Genomic DNA, 27,427 nt, shown 5'->3' on the forward strand with positions numbered 1-27,427 from the left:
TCCACAAAAAGCCAATTAACAATAAATTTGTAAGGAGAAATTTGTAAATTTGTAATGGTATTATTGGTATTTTTTTTTTGTTATTAGTTACAAAATAATCATTTCAGCTGATGCCTAAAATAGACTCAAGCCTGCTATAGGCATCAGATAATATGTAGTATTATTCCATGACTTACAATAAATTAATAACTCATTGGTGTAAAATAAAGTCAAATGCAATTTTAAAACATTTTTATTTTCATGAACTTACAGTACAAAAACTGATCACAACTTTATAGATATGTGTATTGGTATAGTGTGTGCAATGAAAATTATTATGAAACATGAAAATTAATAATAAATCACATGAGTATATTAATCTAAACATAAATAATTATATATTTTTTAATATCAATTTTCTTAAACCAATTAAATAATTATGTACCAGACTTAAATAAATTATCAGATTTTTTTAGAGATCCTTAAAATATTATTTTGGAATTATTGTGTTGTAAAGTTAAAATTAAAATAATCATATTATTGGTACATACTACAGGGTGTTAGTGACATCGTAACGAAAACTGAGGGGGATAATTCAGATCATGATTCTGAGTTGATATCAAGTGGAATTTCCTCTCGGAAAATTCATGATTTTTTTTTCTTTTTAATTATTTTCTGATCCATACTTTTTCAGATATCAACTCGGAATCATGGTCTGAATCATCCCTTCAGTATTCGTTACGATGTCACTAACACCCTATATATAAAACACATACTCACGCTTTCCCACCGGGGTAAGCAGAGACTATGGAATCCAATTTGCTACGAAATATTAACTCAGAATCATGAGTTGAATCATTCCCCTCAGTATTCGATAGTGTCACTAACACTTGTATACACTACTGCCTACCCCTTTCGGGATACAGGCGTGATGATTTGTTATGTCACTAATACGGTAGATGACCGCAAATGAGTTATTTTTTATCAAAATTTTGTATGGAAAAAAATCATCAATACAGTGTCCAATACAAAATATGACTATAAAATGTACAATACAATAAAATACTTTATCACAAAGAATAGCTTACATACAAAAGCGTAGCATGATTAGAATGAGAGCAGGACGAGCGAAAGGGACGAGAGATAATATGTCTTTTTCACACTAGCGGTATATAACATAGCTCGCGACTATAGATGTAAAACAACCGATTTAAAACGTTTTAAACCAAATGATGCCGTTTTTATATAAAAAAAAGTCATTTATTTCCGAAAGTACATACTTAACAGTTGTTCGTGGATAGGACTTCCCAGTAAGTAACGGATACTTGAGTTGGGAATGTCCCGCTACTTCCCTTAGGTCTTACTAAAAATATTACAAGTTTGTAGGTAAATATTAAATGGTCTTAAGCTATGTATGTGTGAGATTCAACAAAAAATAAAATTAAAATAAAAAGTAGTAAAGTAACTACGTAAAGTAACTAAGTAGTAAAGTTTATACAAAATAAGAATGCGATTTTTTATCTGTGCATTACAAGACCCGAAACACGGGCGGCCATGATTGAGCTTCGTGCGACGTCACATTTCACAGATTAAACAAAAACTATCTGTCAGGTTCCAAGTTATACTGTTTGACAGTTTCTTTTCTTTGCTTATTGAACTGTGACGTCTCTGGGCAAAATGTTACGTGACCAATCATTTTCGAGCGGAAGAAATTAACGCAGAAAAATATGTTTTTTTTTTCTATTAAATAAAGCTTTTTCGAGAAAATGACATATTTTAAGAGGTATAAGATTCTGTATTTTTTAAAATACTTATCCGAAAACTGTCAAATAGTCAATTAGGGTAGTCAGAGGTACATCTATCGCGAGGTGAACTAAGTACCCACGCCTCACCGAGCTTTCTGCTAGACCAACGTGATATAGTTTCTTATCATTTCTTCTCCTCAGCCATAACACCTTGCGAAATGACGTAGATTCAAAAATGTTACATTGACCTTCAACAAGTTTATCCATGATAATTACGTTGGATAAATGATTCTGATTTCTGATGGGTGAGCCGTATCGCAGTCTATAATAGTCGAGGCAACTGTGTTAGTGAAAAATGTACTTGAGATAAATTAATAACTCATTGTTGGGAGCGGTATACAGATATAGTAAGAAAGAGACGGGAGATATGTCACTCTAATCATACTACGATATAAGTTTATACAGTTCCATTATCCCGTACAGTTCGTAAGGGAAGAGTGTGCCCAGCAGTGGGCATGTGGGATACTATTACAGTATTAAAACATCAAAACTGTTTTACATTAATGCTATTTTATTTCATTCGTTACACAGGGTGTTAGTGACATTGTAACGAAAACTTTGAGGGTTGATTCAAGCCATGATTTTGAGTTGCTATCAAGTGGAATTTTCCATCGCAAAAATATGAACACAAACATTTTCATGAGTTTTTCACAGGAAGATCCACTTGATATCAACTCAGGATCACGGTCCGAATCATCCCCCTCAGTATTCGTTACGGTGTCACTAACACCCATACCTACTTGTATGGGGTGTAAGTGACATCGCAACGAAAACTGAGAGGGATGATTCAGATCATGATTCTGAGAAAATAATTTAAAAAAACTAAAAAAGGAACATGAATTTTGCGACGGAAAATTCCACTTGATATTAACTCAGAATCATGGTCTGAATCATCCCCATGAGTATTCATTACGATGTCACTAAGATCTTGTATATAGAACGTATCACCTCACTAAAAAGTATATTGAAAATAAAAATGGCTGCCAAGTAGTCAGAAATTAATAAATAAATGATGAGGGCCTTCCAGGCCACGTTTCCCAAAAAAATGAATAGATGGCGCTGTATACTTACCTATTTTCTCATTACTCGGGTACCTATATAATTATTCCAAAATACAATGCTGCAGCATGTATAAAAATAATTGTTGCTTGATATTTAGATCAGGATACTTTCAAAGACTGTAAACTCAATAAGTTTCGCGTAGCAGTTAAACTCTGGCTTGCAGATAGATGCTTTTACAGCGTAAAAGAATATTTAGATTACAAATAACAGGTTTTAAGTGTATGATTGAAAGCATGTATTAAGTGTTTAGAATATTTGTAAAATTGAACTATTAAATTATTATTATTTGTTATTGTTTTTAAATAATCTGGGTGTATGCCTGAAAAGGCAGTACCTATTTGGTGATACTCAATGAAATGTAACAGCTGTTTGTAACCTAAATACCACGCACAGAATAAATTTCATTTCATTTCAGCAGTGGAGCAGCGTGGTGGAGTATGCTCTATACCCTCTCCAGTTAATTGAGGAGGCCTGTGCCCAGCAGTGGGACGTATACAGGTTGTTTATGTATGTATATTTAGATCACATTGTATAATTGTGTCTGGGTGTAATAAAAAGGGTCATCATTTATACCCAAAAACAAAGATAAAAGATGCGTATGTCTATAGTTACCGGCAATAAAGTTATTTTATTCTTATTATCCATGAAATTAGAATCTGTACAGCGCTTTATATATAAATATATTTTATTTTTTTTTAGAACCGTAGTGTGGAAAGTCCCTCATTCTATGCAAATATCTAATCCAAATATCAAGCAATAATTATTTTCACATAATTATGCCTCTGCTATTGCATTTACTATTTTTGAAAGAAAGAAAGAAAGAAAATATTTATTTCCATATTGGACGCCACATTTACAAACTTACAATACAATTAATGAATAATTACCCGAGCGATGAGAAAATGCGTTGGTAGTTATCACGTATTCAACTATATTTTTTTTTCGAGAACATAGCCTGGAAAGACCCTGATTGTAAAAAAATGTAAAATCGCTAAGTATCAAAACGTTTGTTACACTAACCTTACATTGAGGTATAAAACGTGACAAAATATATCCTTATTTAAATTGTGCTTCTAATGGCGAGTTTCATCAAAATCGGTACATTGGGTGTATATTTTATGCTATTTGTGCTATAAAGTTCTTGATATAGTTGGCTATAGATAGACAGAAATAGTTCACGCTTGTAATCCTTTACGGTATGGGCAGAACAGCGGCAGCCCTAGGTAAATATTTAGGTGGCGCAAGACATCCCGGGTGAGCGGAAGGCAAGAGGGAAACCACTGCCCTAATTTTCCCTAAAAAGTAGCATGGAAAATGCTGCACCGACAAGAGCGTGGCTCTTAAATTGATGATGATGATGAAGACATCCCAGTGGCGCCCCTCAAAATACAGTTTTTTTCGATTAGTTTACGGCCCCCGATTCTCATTTCTCAATTATTTATTGCATTCCATGTAGTACAGTGGGTTGGGGTCTCTTATAAGTTCTTTTCAAAGGCTATACATACATACATAAACTCACGCCCGTAATCCCTAGTGGGGTGGGCAGAGCCACAAGTAATCAAAGACAACTTGCAGCCACTGTTGATACGATGTCGTAAGCTGGATATGATGAACCTTATGGTGATAAGGGATCAGCCTATCGCCCATAACATTAGTCCATCATGTTAGAGGACACAATCCCTCTGTCGGTTTTTACGACATGCCCGGGAAGACAAGCAGCTGAACGTTTTCTATGTTTTTTATTTGCTCCCAGAACAGCATAGAAGCAAATCAAAATTTCAAATTTTCAAAGGCTATATTAGCCTGAAAACGTTTTATTTTAATGACTATAATACTCCAATCATAGTTACAAGTTTATAAACTTTTAAAGGGATAAACGTATAACTTTTTCAGTCTGCTAAATCTAGTCCGGTCTGGTTTTTTATTTTTTGATGTCTTGTTTCTCGCTATGTTTTAGTGTATTACTAATAAAGAACTTTAAAAAACAAAAACAATGGGGTGTTACTTTTTTTTTTTGTTTATAACACTAGCAATGGGGTGTCTATATATCTAATGAAATCTTTTTAAAATGTCGCTGACGGCAACCCATTAAATTTATGAGGCTTATGTGGCCGCTAAGAGGTCTAATTCACAGGGCAGGTGTACCTAATCCAGTTACTCCCCTGTAGATCCAGGGCTGCCAGCCCGTTTTGGCTTCCCCCCTCCCAACGGGGCCCGCCCTAGGGCCACCATTGACCAGAATCATGCTTCTACACTAAACTGGGTGAATAAAAAACACAGAAAGCGCGGCTGATTGTTTTCCCGGGCATGTCGTAAAAACCTACAGAGGTGTGTTTTTTCTAACCTGGTGGACAATTGTTACGGGCGATGTGCTGATCACCTCGTTCATTGACCTCATACAGCGGGTTTACCGGCGTGAATACTCTGTCTGTGATCCCCAATAAAATGTAGCCACAATATTCTTAAAATCTATTTTATAAATACATCAAAAAGACAATTTTTTCTTAAATTAATTTTCACTTTATATTAAAATTTGGTCATTCAAAAGATCATCTAAAAATCATTACAAAAAATGTACTCAAAATTTTTATTTGCATTACTTCTATGTACACGTTGTAAAATTTATCTAAAAATGCTTAATAGATAATGAAATTCTTTTTTTAGTGCCATTTTGATTTCAAAGATCAATGTGTCAATAATTTTGAATCACATTTTCTAAGAAGCTTATTAACGTATATGTGTCAAATATTAATTATTAATTTCGGTTTTTTTTTTTAATCGTTTTCTCCTGAGCAACAATAAAGGCTTGTCGGCCTTGAGCGAGGCGCGGATCTTCTTGAGCTCAACATTGTACGACTTGTATGTAACTGTTATTCCTCTGGCATTACCTGAGCGACAGACAACACCGGCTTATTGGATTTGAGCGGGGCGAAGATCTTCTGGAGTTCAACATTGTATGACTTGTTTGAAGTATTATGTAATTGTCATTTCCCCGGGGGTTTACCTGAGCGACAATAGTGGCTTATTGGATTTGAGCGAGGCGTAGATCTTCTTGAGCTTAACATTGTATGAGTTGTTTGAAGTATTATGTAACTGTCATTTCCCCCGGGGTTACCTGAGCGACAATAGCGGCTTATTGGCTTTGAGCGAGGCGCGGATCTTCTTGACTAGAGCGGAGGGTTGCAGCAGCAACATGACCTCAGTTCCGTGCAGGCTCAGCCGGTTCATTTCCTCGTCGCCACCCTGAGAAAAAAAAAAGATACAACTCACTTAACTAACAAGGTAAATAACTAATAAAATATATCGAACACACATAAATTTTAGGCAGAAATTAAAAAAGAAGCCCTCCCATAATTTTATGTTGGCCAATAAGTTGACAGCACACGTCAAACGGGTGTACATATCAGCGAGATGTCTATTTTATTCGCATATTACGCACGTCCCTTTCCTTTTCGGTGGATAAGAATGTTACGGGTATAACTTAAAATTAGGTGTCTGCAGGAATTGGGGCCATTGTTGATGTAAAGTTGAATGAAATGAGTACCTTGAGCAGGTTGAGCGGTCGGTTGTTGACCTCGGTGAGCGCCCAGCGTCCCGGCGGGGGTAGGCAGGCGCGCGCCGCTGGGGACCCCGCCTCGACGCTCACTATATTGCACTCACCGTCTAGCTTGATGCCTGCGGACCAGGGAAGCCGAGGTTGTAGGTCTATCGTGTGGGTGAGGTGGATCACCAACCTCATCAACCCTGTCAGGGTTACTATAGAGCCGCCAACAACTCACGCGCTAATAAACGTAATAACACGATGAGTATTTTCTTAATGTGACACGATTTTATTGGATGTATATACCGCTGTGTACAAATGTATAGCTAAACAAGCGCCAAGTTTTCGCCGCATTTTTGTATCAAACGCTGTATCTACGATAGTGGTAAATCAGCTCGCGACATAACACTTCAGGACCCCGATACCGACCCCGCCGGCGTGGTCGACGATTTCCCCCAATCAGCGCTTATCGCTATCGACCCACAAGGGTCGATTAATTCTTTCAAATATTTTTCCTCTCAGACGACGCCCTGAGCCGAGGTTCGCGCCCAACTGAGTACCCTCAGGCCTGTTGTCTTAAACGTTGTACCGGGTGAGAGCCTTCAGCGCTCCCCATTTGTCCGGCCAAGTAGTTAATGCCATCTGCGGCAAATCTACAATAAGTCACGTCAAAAAAAAAGGTAGTGGTAAATCAAAGGCTTGGGTTTAGAGTAAATTGTGTTCTAACGATAAAATATGTATACACTTTGGTACCATGTCACATTAACTTTTTTGACAAATTGAACTGTAAGTCTCACTAAATGTCTCAAATGTGTTAGTGCGACAGAGTCCTAAAGTGGGTACATTATATTGCTCATGACTGGTCACTCACCAATGGTCTCCAGGTTTCGTTTGTTCAGCACATACACCTTAGCGAGCGGCACTCGGTGAAACAAAATGTCCACCTGAAAATATACAGGGGTGTTAGTGACATCGTAACGAATACTGACGGAGATGATTCAGACCATGATGTATGGATAATATGGAAAGCATGAAAGTTTGTATGGAGCAATGCAATTTACAAGGTAGAAAGCTAAAATTGGCATGCGGATTAAAAAAATAGTACATCTTTTTTTAAATCTGCCCGCAACCCCTTTGGGGGTGGGGGGTGGGGGTTGGAATGAAATTTTGTATGGGACTTGTCGCATTTTCAAGGTAGGAAGTTAAGCATTCATAAATTAGGATAAGGGAACCGTGGCTGAACCGTGGCGAGCGAAGCCGCGTGCTAAAGCTAGTTATTATTAAAGTGGACGCGGGCAGCAGAGCATCGGTGATTGTGCGTAGCGTACTCACGAGGTGCGTGTGCGCGGCCTTGATCAGCTGGCGCGCATGCGCGGCGTCGCGGGGCGGCGCCCCCCCCGCGGCCGCCAGGCGGTCCCCCGCGCGGCCCCCGCAGCGCGCGCCCGCCGCGCCCCAGCGGGACACCCTGCGGGCGGGGCCGACACGTTACTCAACATCTTCATCCAGCAGGCAACATACACACCCTTTCAATAGGCTAGTTTCCAACTAGTCAAATCAGTTACTTTTTACTAAACGTCAAAACACGAAATTACTATGGAATTTGTATGAAAAAGCACTCTGTGACGTCATAGAAAAACGTGACAAAATGTCGGACTTATTATTACGTTTTTCTTGATTAAAATTCATAAATAAGTTTAATAGAAAAAAGAAAATGTTTTTCGTTAGTTTTAGATGTGTCTTTATTTAGTAATCAGAATTTCATAATTTATCTTGAACCTAGTACACGACCCAATCCTCATTTTTTACATAACGAACATCTCATTCGCTAAAACTAATTTTATCCGTCCAAGTAGTTAATGCCATCTCTGGCAAATCTACAATAAGTCACATAAAAGCCGAAAGCTCCTGCAACTCAGAACTTGTATAGCCGGGGAAAAGAAACTGCAAGAAAAACCACGGCACAAGGCGCTAGACGTTCTTTAAAAAATATTCAAGAACAATATTTTCACAGTTGCCTATCTAAAATTTAATTTGTAGCAGGCCATCTAGTTACACCTATATACCATAGATGGCGCTTATCGAGGCCTGAAACGCGCTATCGAAGTTTTCACAGCGCGACGTATATATACAACTTTCAACGTGACACTGTTGGACCGTCGATTTCACACCCTACTAACTAGGTTGTTAGTGATGTCGTAACGAATTCTCAGGAAAATGATTCAAACCATGATTCTGAGTTAATATCAAGTGGAATTTTCTATTGCAAAAATATGGAAAATCATTTTAAAGCCATATTTTCATCATGCGAATGGATATAGAACTAAGGGGCGAACCAAAAGTATGGATAGATTATGCGAAGAAGAATATGTGTGTAAAAGGGGTGTGTACTGAGATGAAGACTCTTCTTCTTCTATCGTGTGGCTTGTGAGGTGGATTACCAACTACATAAACCCTGATGTCAGGGTTACTATTGAATCGCCAAAGGCTCCTGATATGGTTCATATAACGACTACTAACTTACATCATGAAGTAGTAACCGGGACCAATGGCTTAACGTGCCTTCCGAAGTACGGATCATTTTACTTTCGGACAATCAGAAGACGACTGAGAGTGATGAAAAGAAGAGCAATACATGTTGTGCTGGGATATGGGTGGGAGGATGGTGGTTAACTCAGAGTCACGGTCTGGATCGTCCCCCTCAGTATTGGTCGCGGCGGCGGCGGATCCCTCACCAGACTTGGTTGTCGTAGGCCAGCAGCGTGGGCGGGCGCTGGCGCGGCACGGCGGCGGCCACGGCGGCCCCGCGCCGCAGCTCGGCGCGCAGCGCGCCCGCCGCGCGGGCCAGCAGCGGCACCAGCGGGCCCGGCGCCGGGGGCAGCGCCGCCTGCCCTGGGGGGATTTACTTATTTAACCGTAAAACAGCTCCACCAACCCGCAGTGGAGCGTGGTAGAGGGGTGGCCTGTGCCCAGCAGTGGGACGTATATAGGCTATTCAACAGTCCCTTTCCTTGCGGATAAGAAAAGGTATAACTTAAAATAAAATTAGGATGTATCCGCAGAAATCGGAGCCATTATGAAGCTGTAGCAGAGTCCAAACTTTGCACATACTGGCCCCTCCTTTTTACCGTCAATCATTATAAAGGAGATTGACCGAAAGTGGTCCAATTGTCCACCACTAACGAAACATATATAACTGAATAGCTCATTAAATACTCAGTAATTAAGATTGAGACCGCATTCAAAAATATGCTGTCAATAAAAAGTTATGGCTAAATGAAAAAACTTGATTTTTTACATTTGTGAGATCAGCCTGTAATGTCCTAACCAAACTAGGGATCACAAAGTGAGTTTTGTGATATGTCCCCACCGGGTTTCGAACCCGGATCCTCCGGATTGTGAGCCCAACGCTCAACCATTGGACCACGGAGGCCGTTGACTCCTGTCTTACTACTCTGCCGGTACAGTCATGAGCAATATAATGTACCCACTTTAGGACTCTGTCGCACTAACATATTTGACAGTAAGTGAGACTTACAGTTCAATTTGTCAAGAAAGTTAATGTGACATGGTACCAAAGTGATTAATGCTCGTGACCGTATCGAGACTTCGGGCCTCCGCCTCCACCCTTCAGCCCTTGAGCCGACCAGTCCAGACCAACTCACCGTTGCTGAGGGAGCTACTCCTTCTCCTGGTGCTGTCCACGCGCGCCTCCTGCCGCGACCGGTGCACCACCTTCGCTGGAGACGTCACAGTCCTGAAAACAAGAGGAATTGCGCAAGTCCATAACTATACGGTGTTAGTGACACCGTAACGAAAACTTTGAGGGATGATTCAGGACATGATTCTGAGTTGATATCAAGTGGAATTATCCGTCGCAAAGGTATGGAACTTAAAAAAACAAATAAACAATTTCATGAATTCTCAAAGAAGAAATTTTCAAATATCGGGAGTCTCATATCCCTGCTTTAAACGCGGTAAGAACCCGTTATTATGTGATTTAATTATGATAATAACCGCGTAAACTTAAAACAGATGATTAATGTGTTTTTTTAATTGTAATTCTTTTGTTACAGTGTTTTGTTTCGTGTGAGTTTTGTCGTCAATAATGAACTAAAGAAAGATGTGAAGAGACTGCTTCCATGTATAATTTCTTCCACCACTCTCACCTGTCTTGACACTCCTGCATCTCGCGCCTGCCGCGTAGCCGGCTGAGCAGGGACAGCTCAGTCAGCCCGCGCTTCCAAAGCGGCTTAGCTGGTGGCGGCTCGTGCTTATCTGAGGAGATTCAGAATCGTTCCATCAATAATTTACAGGCTGATCACCTGATTGTCCAAAAAGATGATCCGTGCTTCGGAAGGCACGTTAAGCCGTTGGTCCCGGTTACTACTTGTTAGGACACCGACCATGAATCCCTTCCAAAAACTCCTTTGGTTCGCGCCAAAAACTCCCGCCACCCCAAGCCAGGAAAAAAGAAAAATAAAGTGGACTCGACTACCGCCGTCGCGCGTTTCTATACTAGAAATTTCTAAAATAACATAAAAGTGTATTAATTCAAGTTGTGCTGTTTAAAACTTAATCTGAAAGTGCACTAGCAGTCTCCAGAGCACCCCGGGGTCAGAAGAAACCAAATTCAACAATCCTGTAAGTACCTTTCCTTTGGTCGGTGTTTTGTATGGGCAAGTCTACTTTTCAGATTCAAAATTATCACTAATCTCAGTTATCCAACATTTATGGTCCTTCGATACGGATTCAGTATATCAAAATAGGTATTAACAGACTATTTCATATATAATTTATGTTATTTTATTCAAAATATTAAATTTACAACATCACATTTCATTGTGCAAGTATTTGTTCAATAGTTCTATTTGTCACAGTGTAATATCATATTTAATATATTTTTTATACGTAGTCAAATACTTAGAATCTATTTCTACAGTGTAAATTACTTTTTGTTCGGTTTTACATAAACAGGCAGTTGTAGGGACGCGTTGTTCTCGAAGTTTCTAGTACATTTTTCTTCAGTTCAAAATGGCGAAAGAAACACCTACAACTCCATTTTTGACCGATCTTGATATCAAAATAAATACGTTAATAAATAGAAAAGAACGTTATTTTAGGCGTGTTCAACAGATGTACGATTTATCTAAAATTGTCGAAAGTGATTCCACGTTAGTTAACAAATTGTTGGTGCGGGTCAGTGAACTCGAATCTTCTCGCGAATCATTCGAACGAATTGTTGATGATATTTCTGCGCTGGAACTAAAGCGTAACCCGGCGTATATAATTAACGACCAGGAAATAAAGGCTTTCGATGACTTGTATTACGAAGTTAAACGTATTTTTCATCAATACGAAACTGTTTCGAATACGTCAAAAAGTGGCGGTGAATTCAAATATGAGCGAAGCGGCGGCTCTCAGCCTCGCTTACCTAAAATTGAACTTGTTCATTTTGACGGAAGGTTAGAGAATTGGATTACATTTCGCGATACATTTATGAGTTTGATTCATACAAATAATTCGATAGGTAATGTCGAGAAGTTCCATTATTTACTTTCCGTAGTAACCGGGCCAGCACTTCAAATAGTGAAAAGTTTGCCTGTATCGAGTGACAATTATAATATTGTCTGGTCATCTCTGTCGGACAGGTATGAAAATAAGCGTGCTATAGCTACCCGCTATTTGGATAAATTGTTCGCGTTCAAACCTTTGCCGAACGAATCTGTTAGCGGATTGAATTCCTTTTTAGAGACATTTCAAGAATGCGTTCAAGCGTTAGAATTATTAAAAATCGATGATTTAGCGGGATTTATTCTTTGTTATATCGGTTTACGTAACCTGGACCCGGTTTCTAGACGAGAATTTGAACAAAAAATCGGTATAAAGGAAATACCTATTTTTAAAACATTAAGCGAATTTGTATCGAATCAGGCGCGTATGTTGGAAATGTCTAATCCTCCTGTTTCAAAGCCCGTTTCAAATAAACCCATTCTAAATGCGGTTCAAAACAAAACTAATAATAATAGTAAACCTATTACAAAAAATGTCAATTCAAAAACCTGTTTGGCGAGCAATGCGGGCCCTGATAATTCTAAGAAGGCATGTTTGTATTGCAATAAGCCATTTCATTCGATTTATAAATGTTACGAATACATTGCGCTGTCTCCTAAGCAGCGAATTGAAAAAATAAAAGATTTGCGTTTATGCGAAAATTGTTTGCGTCAAGGTCACACATCTAATGAGTGCCCATCGAAGATAACATGTACGGTGTGCAAAAACAAACATCATCACACGTTGCATTTAGATTCCAATGTAACTTTGATAAGCACGGGCTCTGATGACAGTTGTGATAACGACTTTAATAACGATCAACAGAATCGGGTCTCCTTGGCATCGTCATGCTCGTCTGGGTCGACAGTTATGCTGGGTACTGCGGTTGTACACGTTACGGATGTTTCAGGCAAATATCAACCCGTGCGCGTAGTGATCGACAGTGGTTCTCAAACCAGTTTTATCACAAATGATTGTGCACAGCGATTAGGGCTTCCACGTCAAAAGTGTAACACTCAATTGTCGGGCCTAGGCGGAACAGTAGTTCGCGATCACGGTATGGTGTCCTGCACTTTAAAGCCGACCATGTCTAATGACCCTGTTTTTAATATAAAAGCTGTGATCATTCCGAAAATATCTGGCGATATGCCATCTGTCACTTTGTCACAGGATTTAGTCAACGAATATAAACATTTGGTGTTGGCTGACCCTACTTTCTATCGCTCGAGTCGCATTGACATGTTGCTTGCCAGTGACGTGTTTCCATTCATTTATGATGGTGGCAAGTATCATCCGTCACGTCAAGGGATACCGCTCGCGTTAAGTAGCATTTTCGGGTATGTCATTACAGGCCAGCTGTCAGTGAATACCGGTGCTGGCGGTGTGTCGACTTGTATGTTCACTAGTAGCACAGTTAAGGTGGACGATTTAATTAAATCTTTCTGGGAAACCGAAAGTTTATCCTGTGACGTACCTAAAAATCCAGATGACGTCATCGCTGAACAGATGTTTGTCAGTGACCATAAGCGTGATAATACCGGTCGATACATTGTGAGCTACCCATTCAAACCTGACGCGAAACTGGGCGATTCTAAACAAATTGCATTAAAACGATATCAAAATTTGGAACGCAAATTATCTCGTTTACCCGATCTAAGGGGCGAATATAAAACGTTCATGGACGACTACGCGTCGCTCGGTCATATGGTCTGTGTCGGTGACGTATCGGAAGTGGAATCGGCGTATGTCATTCCCCACCACTGCGTTCATAAGCCTGATAGTAGTACGACAAAACTTCGCGTAGTTTTCGATGCTTCGTGTCAAACTACAAATAATCAATCTTTAAATTCCGTTTTATATACGGGGCCCAAACTGCAAGCTGATCTTGTGGAATTATTAATACGTTTCCGTTTACGTAACGTTTGTTTATGCGGTGACATATCAAAAATGTATCGTAATATATTAATTGACAAATCACAACGTCAATTTCAACACATATTGTGGCGAGATTCGCCCAACGAGCCTATAAAGATGTACGAGTTGTGCACAGTCACTTACGGGGTAGTCAGCAGCCCGTTTTTAGCCATTCGCACGTTACAGCAGTTAGCCGCGGATGAAGGCGATCGTTTCCCTGATGCCGCCCGTGCTCTGCGTGAAGGTTTTTACGTTGATGACTTGCTTTGGTCAGTGGATAGTGTAGACGACGCGCTGACACTTCAACATCAGTTGGTAGAATTGCTAAAGCTTGGCGGTTTCGAATTGCGCAAGTGGTCGAGTAATAGTGCTCAAGTTTTAAATAAATTGCCTAGTGATCAACTCGAACCACCTGTTCAGTTCGATGACGGCAAAACTATGGCTATCAAGATTCTCGGCCTGCACTGGCTACCTGAAGAAGACGCTTTCTCCTTCCGTACCACACAGATGGAAAGTAACGTGACGAAGCGCTCCGTGTTGTCGGAAATAGCTAAGTTATTTGACCCTTTGGGGTTCGTTGCGCCTTGTACTTTTCTCGCTAAAACTTTTATGCAAAAGTTATGGTGCGCCAATTTAGGTTGGGATGACGCGCTGCCTAATGCGCTTCTCAATGAATGGCGTTTGTTTTCATTTCAAATACCTTTATTATCGAAACTAAAACATGACCGACATGTTTTTGTGAAAAAACACATTACAGCTCAAATTGTGGGTTTTTGTGACGCGTCGACGAATGGTTTCGCTGCCGTCGTGTATATTCGCAGTCAGGACGGGCATGGCAATGTCAAGGTTAGCCTACTGTTATCAAAATCTAAGGTTGCGCCCTTAAAAACAGTATCGATTCCGCGTCTTGAATTAATGGCCGCTCATTTGTTATCGAAAACCCTACAATATGTCGTATCGATATTAGCCAAGGAAGTACTGATCAGCGAAGTACTGGCTTTCACCGACAGCTCAGTGGCGTTGACGTGGATCAATACACCTGCATTCAAATTAAAAACTTTTGTTGCGAATCGTGTGGCTAAGATTACTGAATGTTCAGCCGGTGTTCAATGGTATCACGTCAACGGCACTGACAATCCTGCCGATGTATGTTCGCGCGGCGCCACGCCGGCCCAGTTGCTGCACATCGCTGATCAGTGGTTCCGCGGCCCACAGTGGTTGTACGATCCACAACATATGTGGCCAGTGAGGTCTCTAACTGAGTTCAAAGGAGAACCCCTGGAACTAAAACCTGTAAAGGAAAGTACGTCATTACTCACTGAAGGTGTCTCTCTAAAAAATAACTTTGATAATATAATAAATAAATATTCGAATTTTAACAAACTGCAGCGCATAGTCGCCTGGTGTTTCAGATTCTTACACAATTCCAGGGTTTCTCGGCCTGATAGAATCAGGGGCGCATTGCTCACCGCAGAGTTAAATAAAGCTCACGATAAACTTATTCAAATAGTTCAATCCGAACATTTTGGTGATGACATTGAGTCATTAAAACGAGGTAATCGATGCTCTCAAAGCCTACGTAAACTCGACCCGTTCATTGATAGCCGTGGTCTTCTCATGGTGGGGGGTAGGCTTTCACACGCAAACTTACCATTTACTCAACGTCACCCTTTAATTTTACCGAAAAAATGTCATTTTACGAACATTTTAATTGATTATTATCATAAAGTTTATTTACATGTCGGACCTAGGACTTTACAAAACATATTAGTTCAAAAATATTGGATTATAGCCGCTCGCTGTGTTATACGGTCTCGCCTTTCCAAATGCGTTACATGTTTCAGAAATAGGCCCACTGTAAATCAACCTAAAATGGGCTCTTTGCCTAAGTGCCGCTTACAGGACGTTTACCCGTTTCACACGGTCGGTGTCGATATTGGAGGTCCATTTTATACAAAAGAAACAAATAGACGCAATGCCAGAATCTCAAAGTCTTACTTATGTCTATTTGTTTGTTATTCGACTCGTGCGGTTCACCTTGAGGTCCTTTCGGCGTTGACTACTGAATGCTTCCTAGCTTCATTCGATCGGTTTACGGCTAGGCGTGGTCTTCCACACACCATGTATTCGGATAACGGTAAAAACTTTGTCGCGGCCGGTAAACACTTAAACGAAGTCGTTCAATTTTATAATGCAAGTCAACGGCAGCTTATTGACGGTTTTACAGTCAGAAAAGTGACATGGAAATATAACCCCCCGACAGGTAGTCATTTTGGGGGCATTTTTGAAGCCGGAATAAAATCGGCAAAGTACCACTTGAAGCGCGTAGTAGGTACTCGTGCTTTATCTTTCGAAGAGTTGGGTACTCTTTTTGCTAACATAGAAGCGATTTTAAATTCGCGCCCTTTGTGTAGTTTGTCTAATGACCCGAGTGAATTCGACGTCCTTACGCCAGGACACTTTTTAGTCGGTCGTCAATTGGTATCGGCTCCCAATTACGATCTTTCAGATATACCGTTGAATCGTTTAACACGATGGCAATGCATTACGCAGGCCGCTCTGCACTTCTGGCGCCGGTGGAAGTCGGAATACTTGCACACACTGCAACAAAGGCAGAAGTGGTTTGTTGATACACCTAACTTAAACGTAAACGATTTGGTCTTAATTCATAACGATAACGTACCGTGTCAACAATGGAGTTTGGGTCGTGTAGAACAGATTCACCCTGGACGTGATGGTAGAGTTCGCGTTGTTACATTACGTACACAAAATTCACGGTTACAACGGCCTGTTTCCAAATTGAGTCCTCTCCCAAAAGAGCAGGACCAATAACTTTGTTATTTATTTCTATCATAATAATATCATTCATACACTTAATTATTTATTATACAGTCCATTAGCTTATCTTATTATAAAAAAATATAACTTAGTTTTCTTTGTCAACAATAAAGTACATTATAAGTAGTATATTTAATAATTCTACTCTTGTGATGTTATTACCTATTTTGAAATCACTGTTGATTTCGGTGGGGGGTAAATGTTAGGACACCGACCATGAATCCCTTCCAAAAACTCCTTTGGTTCGCGCCAAAAACTCCCGCCACCCCAAGCCAGGAAAAAAGAAAAATAAAGTGGACTCGACTACCGCCGTCGCGCGTTTCTATACTAGAAATTTCTAAAATAACATAAAAGTGTATTAATTCAAGTTGTGCTGTTTAAAACTTAATCTGAAAGTGCACTAGCAGTCTCCAGAGCACCCCGGGGTCAGAAGAAACCAAATTCAACAATCCTGTAAGTACCTTTCCTTTGGTCGGTGTTTTGTATGGGCAAGTCTACTTTTCAGATTCAAAATTATCACTAATCTCAGTTATCCAACACTACTCACTGATGTATGTACGTAGTCGTTACATGAGTCATGTCTCACTAAGGATTAAAAAGGTCACTCACCATTCTTTCCATCTCGTTTCGGACTATTATTCTGCACTCTTCTAATAACATCTCTTCTGGGCGACCTGTCGTACGCATTCTGACTATGTGAGCGTTCAACATTAGCCCTTAGCACCCTCGTGTTATGGTCCACATTACCAACCGATATAGAACTCGTCAAATTTACATGAATATTCACTGACACTGTATTGCCACTGCTCTCCTCACTGATATTTCTCACGCGATCACTGGTATTAGTATTAGCTACTCGCACACCGTTAGAATTTACGCTAGTATTTCTGTCACTGTTACTTCTCGCGTCACTGTTATTACTAGCCGTTACGTTAGAGTTGACTTCCCTATTCAAAGTAACTGTGATATTTTTATTATTATTTGGGAATACATATTCGTAAGTGGAATCCGGTGTCACTTCTAAGTTGGGCAACGATGACTTCCTGAGCTTCTCCGTTGCTTTCAGCTTTCTCAACGGCAACGGGCTGTTATCACCGTTGGACGTTGAGGCCATGCACAGCCGTTCATATATCCCATCGTTGTCCTTCCCAACGTTGACTGTTGTTGTCAGACTCAAGTGTCCATAGTCAGAGTCGTTGAAGACTGTTCCATATCCGTTCTCAGTTTGCACGTTGACTTCAGTGTTGACTATGTTGATGAAGTCGTCTGCAGGATGGGGCAGGTCAAAGTTGAACACATCGGTCTCGGGCCCGAGCACCGGGATGGCTGTGTGCGGAGGCTTGTTTGACACTTGGATCACTGTTATGTTCGTTGAGTGGTCACTGGAATAAAGTTTAAAAAAAATTGAAAATGGTGCTAATTCCTGTAAACACCATCTATTTATTTATTTATTTATTTGTTTAAGTTTAATTTGTTACAGAACACATAAGAAAAATCAAATGGCGTTGGACTGGACATATGATGAGAGAAAAAATTGAGAAATGGACAAAAGAGGTAACCGAGTGGTACCCCAGATACGGAACAAGAAAGAGAGGAAGACCAATTAAGAGATGGGAAGAAGAGATAAAAAATACAGCAGGAAATATGTGGAGAAGGCTGGCGAGAGACAGGGATAAGTGGAAAGAGCTGGAGGAGGCCTTTGTCAAAAGACAAATGGACGAAGAGCATAATTAAACACATCTTTTTTTCTTTTTTAATATTATGTATAAGCTATAAAAAAAATGTTACAATAAGTCCATAATAATGGCTATATCTATCTATCTATTTGTTTATAAAGGTACATACAACATTACAGTGTACACCAATGCGCCAATCTAATTTTATTTTAAGTTATAGGTATCTGTCATTTTATTATCCGCCGAAAAGGGACGGGTAATCGACAAGCATAAAATTTATGAAACAAATCTAATACAACCGTCTAAAAATTTTACACTGGCCAATAACCCGACAGAATTATGTTGACAGCACACGTCAAATGGTTTGCATACCAGCGAGATACCTTTTTGATTCGCCCGGGTTATCCATTCATTTACCCATTCTTTCTAAAATTAAGAGCTTTCAATCATCCGTCCCTTTCCTTTTCGGTGAATAAGAAAATGACAGGTATAAAATAAAATTAGATGGCGTCTGCAGGAATTAGCACCATTATTAATTCAAATAGTTTAAAATTTGACATATTTATAAGTTGACCTTTAGGAGTATGTGGACTTGCACCAATGAGTTATCTTGAGTGCAGGGGTTAAAAAGTCCACATCGAAGCAATTTATATGCGCAAATGTCAAATTGCAATATTGCTTTTTTACACGATTTGCTTCGATGACACGTTTTTAATCCCCCAGTTTTCACTGACACAGTTGGCTCGACCATTATAAACGGCGATACGGCTCACCTATCAAGTTGGTCTAACAGAAAGCTTGGTGAGGTGTGGGTACTTAGTTCATCTTGCGATGGATGTAGCACTGACTACCCCAATTGGGATATAGTCTTCAGCTTATGTCTTGTTTTGCTAAAATAAAAAAGAAACACTCACTTTTGACAGTCCTCTGGTTCAATTTCACCCTTCTCCTCGTTAACAACAAACCGTTGTTTATAATCGACCCTGTTGTCCCCCAAATCGATATTCTCGACTGCGTCGTGCAATCGATCGATTTCGGCAAAGAACTCTTCATCGCTGTCAGTGGATTCGACGTTTCTTTTTAAAATCGAGTCGTCTAAGCATATGTTTTGACCGCAGATTTTCGCGACTGATTTTTTAGGTTCGGTTTTTTCTTGGTTCGTGCTTGTGCTGGGGGTGGAGTCGGGTTCCCAGTTGGATATGTCGATGTCTGAGGCGACAGGAGCGAGGGGCTCAGGGTTCAGAGGTTCGCTGGAGGGTTCGGGGTCCGGCTGGGCTCGAGTCGGCGGCGGGTTCAGTTCTATGCCCGGGACTCTGTAGATGACAAAAGTTTGCTGTTAAGCTGGAAATAACTTTTCTAGTTCAATATTTGTTCTTCTCTCTCCCTCTCATACTACTCAGTACACGTTTATAATAATCTTTCATTCCCACACATAGAAAGTGTAAGTGACATCGTAACGAAAACTTTTTAGGGATGACTCAGACCATGATTCTGAGTTGTGTCGCAAAAGTATGGAACGGAAAATAATTTAAAAAAAAACACTAAAATTTTCAAGTATTTTCCGACAGGGAAATCCACTTGATACCAACAAAATTGAGAAAATCACATGAATTTTGTGACAGAAAATTCCACTTGATTTTAACTCGGAAGCAGGGTCTGAATCATCCCTCAAAACTTTCGTTTTGCGATGCAAAGCAAAAGTGTAGAGCTGAAAATAATTTAAAAATAAAAAATAAACACGATTTATTTTTTGTTTTAACTCAGAATCATGGTCTAAATCATCACCTTCAGTATACGTTACGGTGTCACTTACACCCTGTATAGGTAGGAAAATTTCATTTTTATTGAAATAATGCAGTGTGCATATTTTGGCATTTCGATGGTGCATATAATGCGATGTCTCACCTATCGGGCGGCACGGGCGGCGTGGGCGGCAGCGGGCTGGTGGGGTCCCTGGCGGCGGCCCGGGGCGGCGCCGGCGCCGGCGGCAGGCAGTACACGTTCTCCCCTTTGCCCAGGATCTTGAGTTCGTGGAGTTTGTTCCGCAGTGTCGTCACCCAGTCTTGCATTGATTCCCTGTAATTACAAGATTTTTTTTTTACGTTACTATCATTTGAGACGTATATTGTCCGTGGTTTTCAGCCCTCTCTCTGCATGTCGATGGCTGCCTTGCTATGTATTTTTTAACTAAAAAATAAACTCTGCATAATATCACAATCCATTTTATTTATCCGACCTATGTAAACCAACAAACGGGCCCAGTACGCTTCCACTGCGCAACTCTGCTATAAATTCTACAATATGCACAAGTTCTCTCTCACCAATCAGGCGCCAGCATCCGCAGCGGGCCGTGGTCAGTGTCGACGAGGAAGTCGTACTCTGCGCCTGCGCACGGCTTGACGCTGCACGTCACGTGGCGCGCGCGCGACAGGCAGGCGCGCCACAGCGGCTTGTGGGCCAGGGTGGACGCCGCCTCCGCCTCGGGGTACTGCTCCAGGAAGGGGGTGTGCCCGTTGTGCACGCATAACACCGTCCACATCGGCTTGAGGGGGGGTTTCTAGAATATAACAGAAAATCATAACATAAGTTTACGACTATACCTGTAAAAACACCTCCACCAACCCGCAGCGGAGCAGCGTGGTGGAGTATAGTCCAAACCCCCTCCCTCCGGTTGATTGAGGGGCCATATAGGTTGCATATTTTTTTTATAAGACTATATATAATAAGATACAGGTAAGATTCACTTACCTAGTTTAGGCATCACAAACGACTCTTAAGCAGCAATTTTTTATATTATTAGCAATTTTAAATAATTGGGGTAGGGGTGTGGTAGCCATTGCCATAAAAGGCGAGCGTTCTGACAAACAAGTTTCACTTCGTTCTTGGCTCTCCGATAGTACGCATCGTGTTCGACGAGTCCTCTGTGGTATCGTTATATTTTTCTTATATTTATTTAGTTACGTGTTATTCTGTTCCTAATTATGTGTTTTATTGTGTTATAAAATTATTGATAAGTAAATTAATTTCGTTTTGTAAGAGTTGTTTTTTTTTTTTTATTAAATCCACTTCTGAAGCTTATAATATTATATTTTAATATTATCTTTTATATATTTCATAGTGATCATCGATAAATTATATTTTTATAGAAAATTATCTCATCTTAATTATCTTTCATCTTAGTCAGAGGTACATTCACCGCAAGATGAACTAAGTACCCACAGCTCACTAAGCTTTCACAAGCGTTTTTGCTTGTGTAAAAAAAATCATACATGGTTTTTGAGATTTAACTAAAGCATTTGATTGTGTAATTTTAACTAATCTAGGCTGTTATAGTTTCGCAAAGCCATCGGTTTTTTCAAATAAGAATATCAAAATCCAAATATAAAAATAAATAGAAGAGTAGAAAAGTGCAATCACTGTGTTCTTTTGTTGAAAGAGGTGTTCCCCAAGGTTCGATATTAGATCCTTTTCAGTTCCTATTATTTATGACCTACTTATTTATTAATTTAGGGACCCAGACCTACGGGGTATAACGTAGAACCCTTGCCCAGGGATACGGATGAAAACCTCAACGGTTGCAGAGACGAAGATGGGAGCCACCGGTACGGCAATGCAGGACGGAAGGGGCAAGTCACAGGGACTGTAACCTGGAACCTGACAGAGGGCAGCAGTAACTGTCAGTACTATTCAGAGGCGGAGGACAGGAGTCCGCTTTGTAATAGACTACTCTGGGCGCCATCCCACTTGCGACAAACATAGTACTGCGGGGCGGAAGGCAAGAGGGAAACCACTGCCCTATTTTTCCCTAAAAAGTAGCATGGAAAATGCTGCACCGACAAGAGCGTGGCTCTTAAATTGATGATGATGACTTACTATGTGGTTCGGAATTTGAACTACATAGTATGTATTAGTTGCTGTTGGCACATCTTCTAAGTTAGAGGAAAAACTATTGAAAATATCATCATCATCATCACCAGCACATTAACGTCCCCACTGCTGGGGCACGGGCCTTCCCTATGGATGGATAGGGAGATCGGGCCTTAAACCACCACGCGGGCCCAGTGCGGATTGGTGGTTGTTAACGACTGCTAATGCAGCAGAGACCAACGGCTTAACGTGCCTTCCGAAGCACGGAGGAGCTCGAGATGAAAACTTTTTTTTTGTGGTCACCCATCCTGTGACCGGCCTTTGCGAAAGTTGCTTAACTTCAACAATCGCAGACCGAGCGCGTTTACCGCTGCGCCACCGAGCTCCTCATTGAAAATATATTACAACTGAAATGGTATTACATATTTTTCATTATACAACATAGCAACGTGTTATTTCAAGAGAGCCGATAAAACAATGAAGTGATAACTTCTATACTACAATGCTTATCTTTTATGATAGACATTTCCATTCTTTGTTTGCACTGTATAGTGTTAAATCAGTTTTCATTTTGTGCTAAGCAAAAGAGGTAAGTAAATCATAACTTTGCTTTTACGTAACTAGGCTAGCCAGAGCTACTCCATCACAAGATCTTCTTATATCGAGTGGGTTGTGTCATGGTCTGGTGTCATGGTTACTATTGAGCCGCCAAAGGCCCCTGACATGGCTCATTTAACAACTACATAACATACACCAGTGAGTAGTAACCGGGACTGGCTTAACGTGCCTTTCGAAGCACGGATCATCTTACTTTCGGACAATCAGGTGATCAGCCCGTAATGTCCTGCAAAGTGGCTGCAAATTTTCTTCTGGTTATTTGAGGCTCTGCCCACCCCATTGTGAGAATGTGAGCTAAGAAACAAGATGGAGATCTTTTTAGAAGTCTCTGATTACGTTTTGAGGTACTTATAGGTATTACAAAACTACTTTCAATTTAATAATTATAAATCCTTATGTGACTGAATACAGTTACTTAATCAGAATTGGGTTGTGTACAGTCATGAGCAATATGATGTACCCACTTTAGGACTCTGTCGCACTAACATATTTGACATTTAGTGAGACTTACAGTTCAATTTGTCAAAAAAGTTAATGTGACATGGTACCAAAGTGTATACATACTAATGCTCGCGACCATACTAGGTTCAAGATAAATTATGAAATTCTGATTACTAAATGAAGACAGATCTGACACTAACAAAAATCTATTTAACTTATTTATGAATTTTAATCAAGAAAATGTAATATAAGTGGGATGTTTTATCATGTTTTTCTATGACATCACAGTGTGCTTCTTAGTATATTCATGTTTTGCCATTTAGTAAAAAGTAACTGATTTGACTAGATGGAAACTAACCTAATTTTCCTGTTTATAGTCAATACCTTGTGGCCCAAAGGCATCAATTTGTTTGGGTTCTCGTTGGGGATGCGTTTGAGGTACGCATTCTTTTGTATCTCGCGGTAGTACACCGGTCCTTCGTCACGTCCTGCGTACATGTTGCCCTGCCCATTTACATCTGCTGAAATAAATACATTGAACATATTATTAAAAACGCATAAAATATGGTGTTACAACCTCAATGCTTATTGCAAACCAATTAGACCACCAAGATGACCAAAACAATTTGGCGCGATGTGGTCAAAAAGGATCTGTCCTTGTGCAATGTCTCAGAGAATGACACGTCCAATAGAGTGAAGTGGAAGAGAAAGACAAAGAAGGCAGACCCCATCATCAGATGGGAATAATAAATGCCAAGGAGAGAGAGAGAGAGATTATGGCTATGGGAGGGGGGGTTGTATGTAGGGTAGGCCTTTGCCCAGCTGTGGGATCGAATAGTCTAGGTAAGATAAAATATCTATGTGTTCTTATAAAATTTGTAGGGTTATAGAATAGAAACATGCTTGAATCCTGATTTTTAATAGTGTTTTCTGAACCGAATGCGTAATATAAGCTAACAACACTGAAACTGCAGTTAGTAATCAATTATTTTCGTTTTTTTTATCCAATCATTGTGTGCTAGTTGCTTATATTAATAACGTCAAACTTCAGGATTGTTATTTAAAATTTTCTTTAAGACTAAGAACTTTGTGTTAAGTCAATAATATGTAAGAAAATATATATGCATCATCAATTTACGTACATTACACCAAGAATGTCGCGCGACTCACTCGTATTAATTAAAGAGGGCATAGAGGACTCGTGTGTGACTCAAAAGAAAAGTATGTACCACATCCTTATTAGAATTAAATATGCGAAAACATAGTCTTTATATGGCCATCTAGATAATACTTTTTCCGGCCTATATTGAAGTAAATTAGTTTAGAAAGTACTCGATAAATATACCGCGGAACACACGACAGCCATTTGCGTACAACAAACGGAATAATAACGACAAAAACGTGTAAGAAAGTGAAAATTAATTACCTCTCAACAATTGAAATGAAAATAACCCCTGTCATACGTCGCAACGGTTTACAATCACCAATTGACCTTCATGTTATATCGCAGTCGTTACACTCCTCGTGTTTGTTCTGTTGTTACGAAATTAATTGCACTCTTTTCTTTATTTATTGCATAAATATTTGACATTAAATATGCGAATGCACACAAAGCAACGACGCCATTTTGATTTTTTGGCAGTTTCCCATGTTTATTGCCATTTTAATCATAAAAATGTTAAAGATTATAGTTTTAGGACCATTGTTTTCTAAGTAATTGTTAATGAAACTGTTGCATATTTTCTTTAAATTACTAATCGAATTTATATACAAGGTGGCAAAGAAAGAATTGTTTTATCAAACACCAAATAAATATCAACCAAAGACAATCGTTTTATTTTTGCCATACCAATTTAAAATGGCAATATTTTCAAACTCGTCTTTAGTTTGTGGCTTAAGTTGACGTTTCTTTATCGTTATCAGTAATCCGGTAAATGTTGATTGAAAATTGTTAAAAGGTGAGTTTTTAAAGTTTTTATTACATTTACACAATGTTTTACAAAGTTCAACTTGAAGTAATAATTGGGAAAAGTAAAATTGTGTTTAATTAAACTTAAAATTACTCAGCTGTTTTGATGAAAGGGCGAGCTGTCAATCTTTTTACTTTTTAAAATTTAGTACCTTAACTTGTCGCCGAAGCGCTGTAATCGCTAATTATTTTGGTCACGTGACCCTTTGAACCGCCAAAATAGTTGTCATTTTTTCGCCGAAACTCACTGTTTTCCGTTGTCTAAAACCGTTTTTATCACAATTTCCATAATAAATTGTGACACAATCGTTATTACTTGTGCAATCAACTTGAATTAACGCGTGATAAAAGTGAAAATCGCTGGGAAGGCGATCAATAATGGCTAAAGTGCATATAACCAACGTAGTTGTTCTCGACAACCCGAGCCCGTTTCTCAACCCTTTCCAATTCGAACTGACCTTTGAATGCATAGAGGAGCTCAAAGAGGACTTGGAATGGAAGATGATATACGTGGGATCAGCAGAAACAGAGGAGCACGATCAGGTTTTGGACACTATTTACGTAGGGCCGATACCAGAAGGAAGGCACATGTTTGTTTTTCAAGCCCCGCCGCCCGACGTCACACGTATACCTGAAAACGACGCACTAGGCGTCACCGTGGTGCTACTCACATGCTCCTACAGAGGGCAAGAGTTCGTCAGAGTGGGGTACTTCATAAATAACGAATACAGCGAAGCGGAGCCCGAGTTAAGAGAAAACCCGCCGGCGAAGCCCCAATTTGACAAAGTCGTAAGAAATATCCTAGCATCAGAGCCGAGGGTGACTAGATTTAAGATTAATTGGGCGGAGCCTGACGCTGCGGCGGCCGCGGACTCCGGAGACGGCAACCTAGAGACATCACATGCCCCAAGCAATGACTCGTATGGAGCCTCCTTCAATGCAGACAGTCAAATCAGCGGGATGGAGTTCCAGGGTAGCTTGAGTGGTTACGGAGACAACTCAAATTCAATAGCCCCTATGGAGTGCTGAGGTAAGGTTTCTTTTTCTTTTTTCTCTGGCCCATATAAGGGACAGGCTATGATCATGAGATCAATCTGCCTAGTCATTACCTTGCTTAGTAACTTCGATAAGTAACTCATCTTTAAGTTTCTTTTTGGTAAAATGGCACTTCTTTATTCATATCAATTATAACATAATTTTTTATTTTTTAATAATTTGTTTTAAGCTTTAACTAAATATGCAGAGATTTTGTACACAAACAGCCTGTATACAACTAGCAAGTAAACAGCTATCTATAGGCATAGAATGAGGAATAATACCTACTACATATAGAATGGCAACTCCCTCCAGCGGCTGAGCTAGGTTTACCCCATGCCCCTCGAACATAGTTTAGACTTGAATCCTATGGCGTCAGACATTACACACACAGATGCGCGTGTATGATAACGTCATTGGGTAGTGTCTGTGTGAAACGGGGTTGTTTGTATGAAGTGTCCAGTGCTATAGGTGAATCAATGCTAATGCTTTGCTCAAATTCTTTTTTAAGTCACCACCACGATTCAGTGTGTGATAATAATTCTGTTTTGTTTCAGATTACCAAATAACGTATCTAGGAGGCAGTGTACTGACTATTGTTGTAAAATAGCATGTTTGTATAAAGTCAAGCTGATAATGCCGATTCGGGCAACCACCACCATAATTTGACAGGGTTCAAACTAGCATCTCTTTCTTGCACGTATTGTTAGTGAAGGAAGACACTAAGAGCTGTCAAATTAAAATTAGGTTTTTGTGTCTGCCCGAATAGGCATATATGTATATTGGTGGGTGATTCTGACAAACATTTTATAAAATACCTCTCAGAGACATACATCCTGACTGATCAGACACAATGTATGGTGTATGCATAGTATAACAAAACCAGGTGTGCTCAAAAGTGACAGCTAACATCAAGATTACCCCAGCTGACGTCATTGCAACCTGTGTTGCCATTTCGTGAAAAATAAATTACCCACAACCAATTTTTTAATTTACATTGCAAGGCAATTTTGAACTTTTAATAAAAGATTTACTTACAGTTTTAATGATTTTTATATATGTGACAAGTAGATAGATAAATAAAATGTTTATTTAGGTTCCAGACATTACATTAACTTCTTAATAAGTGTTA

At 39.7% G+C, this 27,427-nt stretch overlaps 4 protein-coding genes across 8 annotated transcripts in view; 2 read left to right on the plus strand and 2 right to left on the minus strand.

The window, feature by feature from the left end:
- Positions 1 to 27,427, minus strand: part of LOC126379428 (monocarboxylate transporter 12-like) — a 191,324-nt gene that overhangs the window by 16,604 nt on the left and 147,293 nt on the right. The window lies entirely within an intron of this gene.
- Positions 2 to 24,955, minus strand: LOC126379637 (uncharacterized). The gene is made up of 13 exons (XM_050028472.1): positions 24,718 to 24,955; positions 23,676 to 23,812; positions 20,687 to 20,922; positions 20,271 to 20,441; positions 19,280 to 19,678; positions 17,299 to 18,071; positions 10,554 to 10,662; positions 10,042 to 10,141; positions 9,120 to 9,271; positions 7,720 to 7,852; positions 7,259 to 7,331; positions 6,391 to 6,521; positions 2 to 6,089 (listed from the first exon to the last, which is right to left on the minus strand). The coding sequence occupies exons 2-13, from the start codon at positions 23,787 to 23,789 to the stop codon at positions 5,958 to 5,960; spliced, it is 2,523 nt and encodes an 840-aa protein (XP_049884429.1). The 5' UTR covers positions 23,790 to 23,812; positions 24,718 to 24,955; the 3' UTR covers positions 2 to 5,957.
- LOC126379423 (xaa-Pro aminopeptidase ApepP) overlaps positions 21,272 to 27,427 on the plus strand; it is a 38,332-nt gene continuing 32,176 nt past the window's right edge. Inside the window, exon 1 of one of the 4 annotated variants that reach the window (XM_050028178.1) lies at positions 21,272 to 21,291. Coding sequence is in view for 1 of the 4 variants with exons in the window: in XM_050028175.1 (XP_049884132.1) it covers positions 22,748 to 22,821 (74 nt within the window). In the remaining 3 variants the exon portion in view is untranslated. Of the gene's footprint in view, positions 21,292 to 22,732; positions 22,822 to 24,493; positions 24,513 to 25,158; positions 25,250 to 27,427 lie in introns of those variants that run through there. The other 3 variants (XM_050028175.1, XM_050028177.1, XM_050028176.1) reach the window with 3 other exon arrangements.
- Positions 25,467 to 27,345, plus strand: LOC126379597 (histone chaperone asf1). Its single transcript, XM_050028413.1, has 2 exons — positions 25,467 to 26,290; positions 26,853 to 27,345. Exon 1 carries the CDS (start codon positions 25,639 to 25,641, stop codon positions 26,287 to 26,289), a length of 651 nt encoding a protein of 216 aa, XP_049884370.1. The 5' UTR covers positions 25,467 to 25,638; the 3' UTR covers position 26,290; positions 26,853 to 27,345.

Source organism: Pectinophora gossypiella, chromosome 29 (genome assembly GCF_024362695.1).
Source record: "Pectinophora gossypiella chromosome 29, ilPecGoss1.1, whole genome shotgun sequence".
NCBI lineage: Eukaryota > Metazoa > Arthropoda > Insecta > Lepidoptera > Gelechiidae > Pectinophora > Pectinophora gossypiella.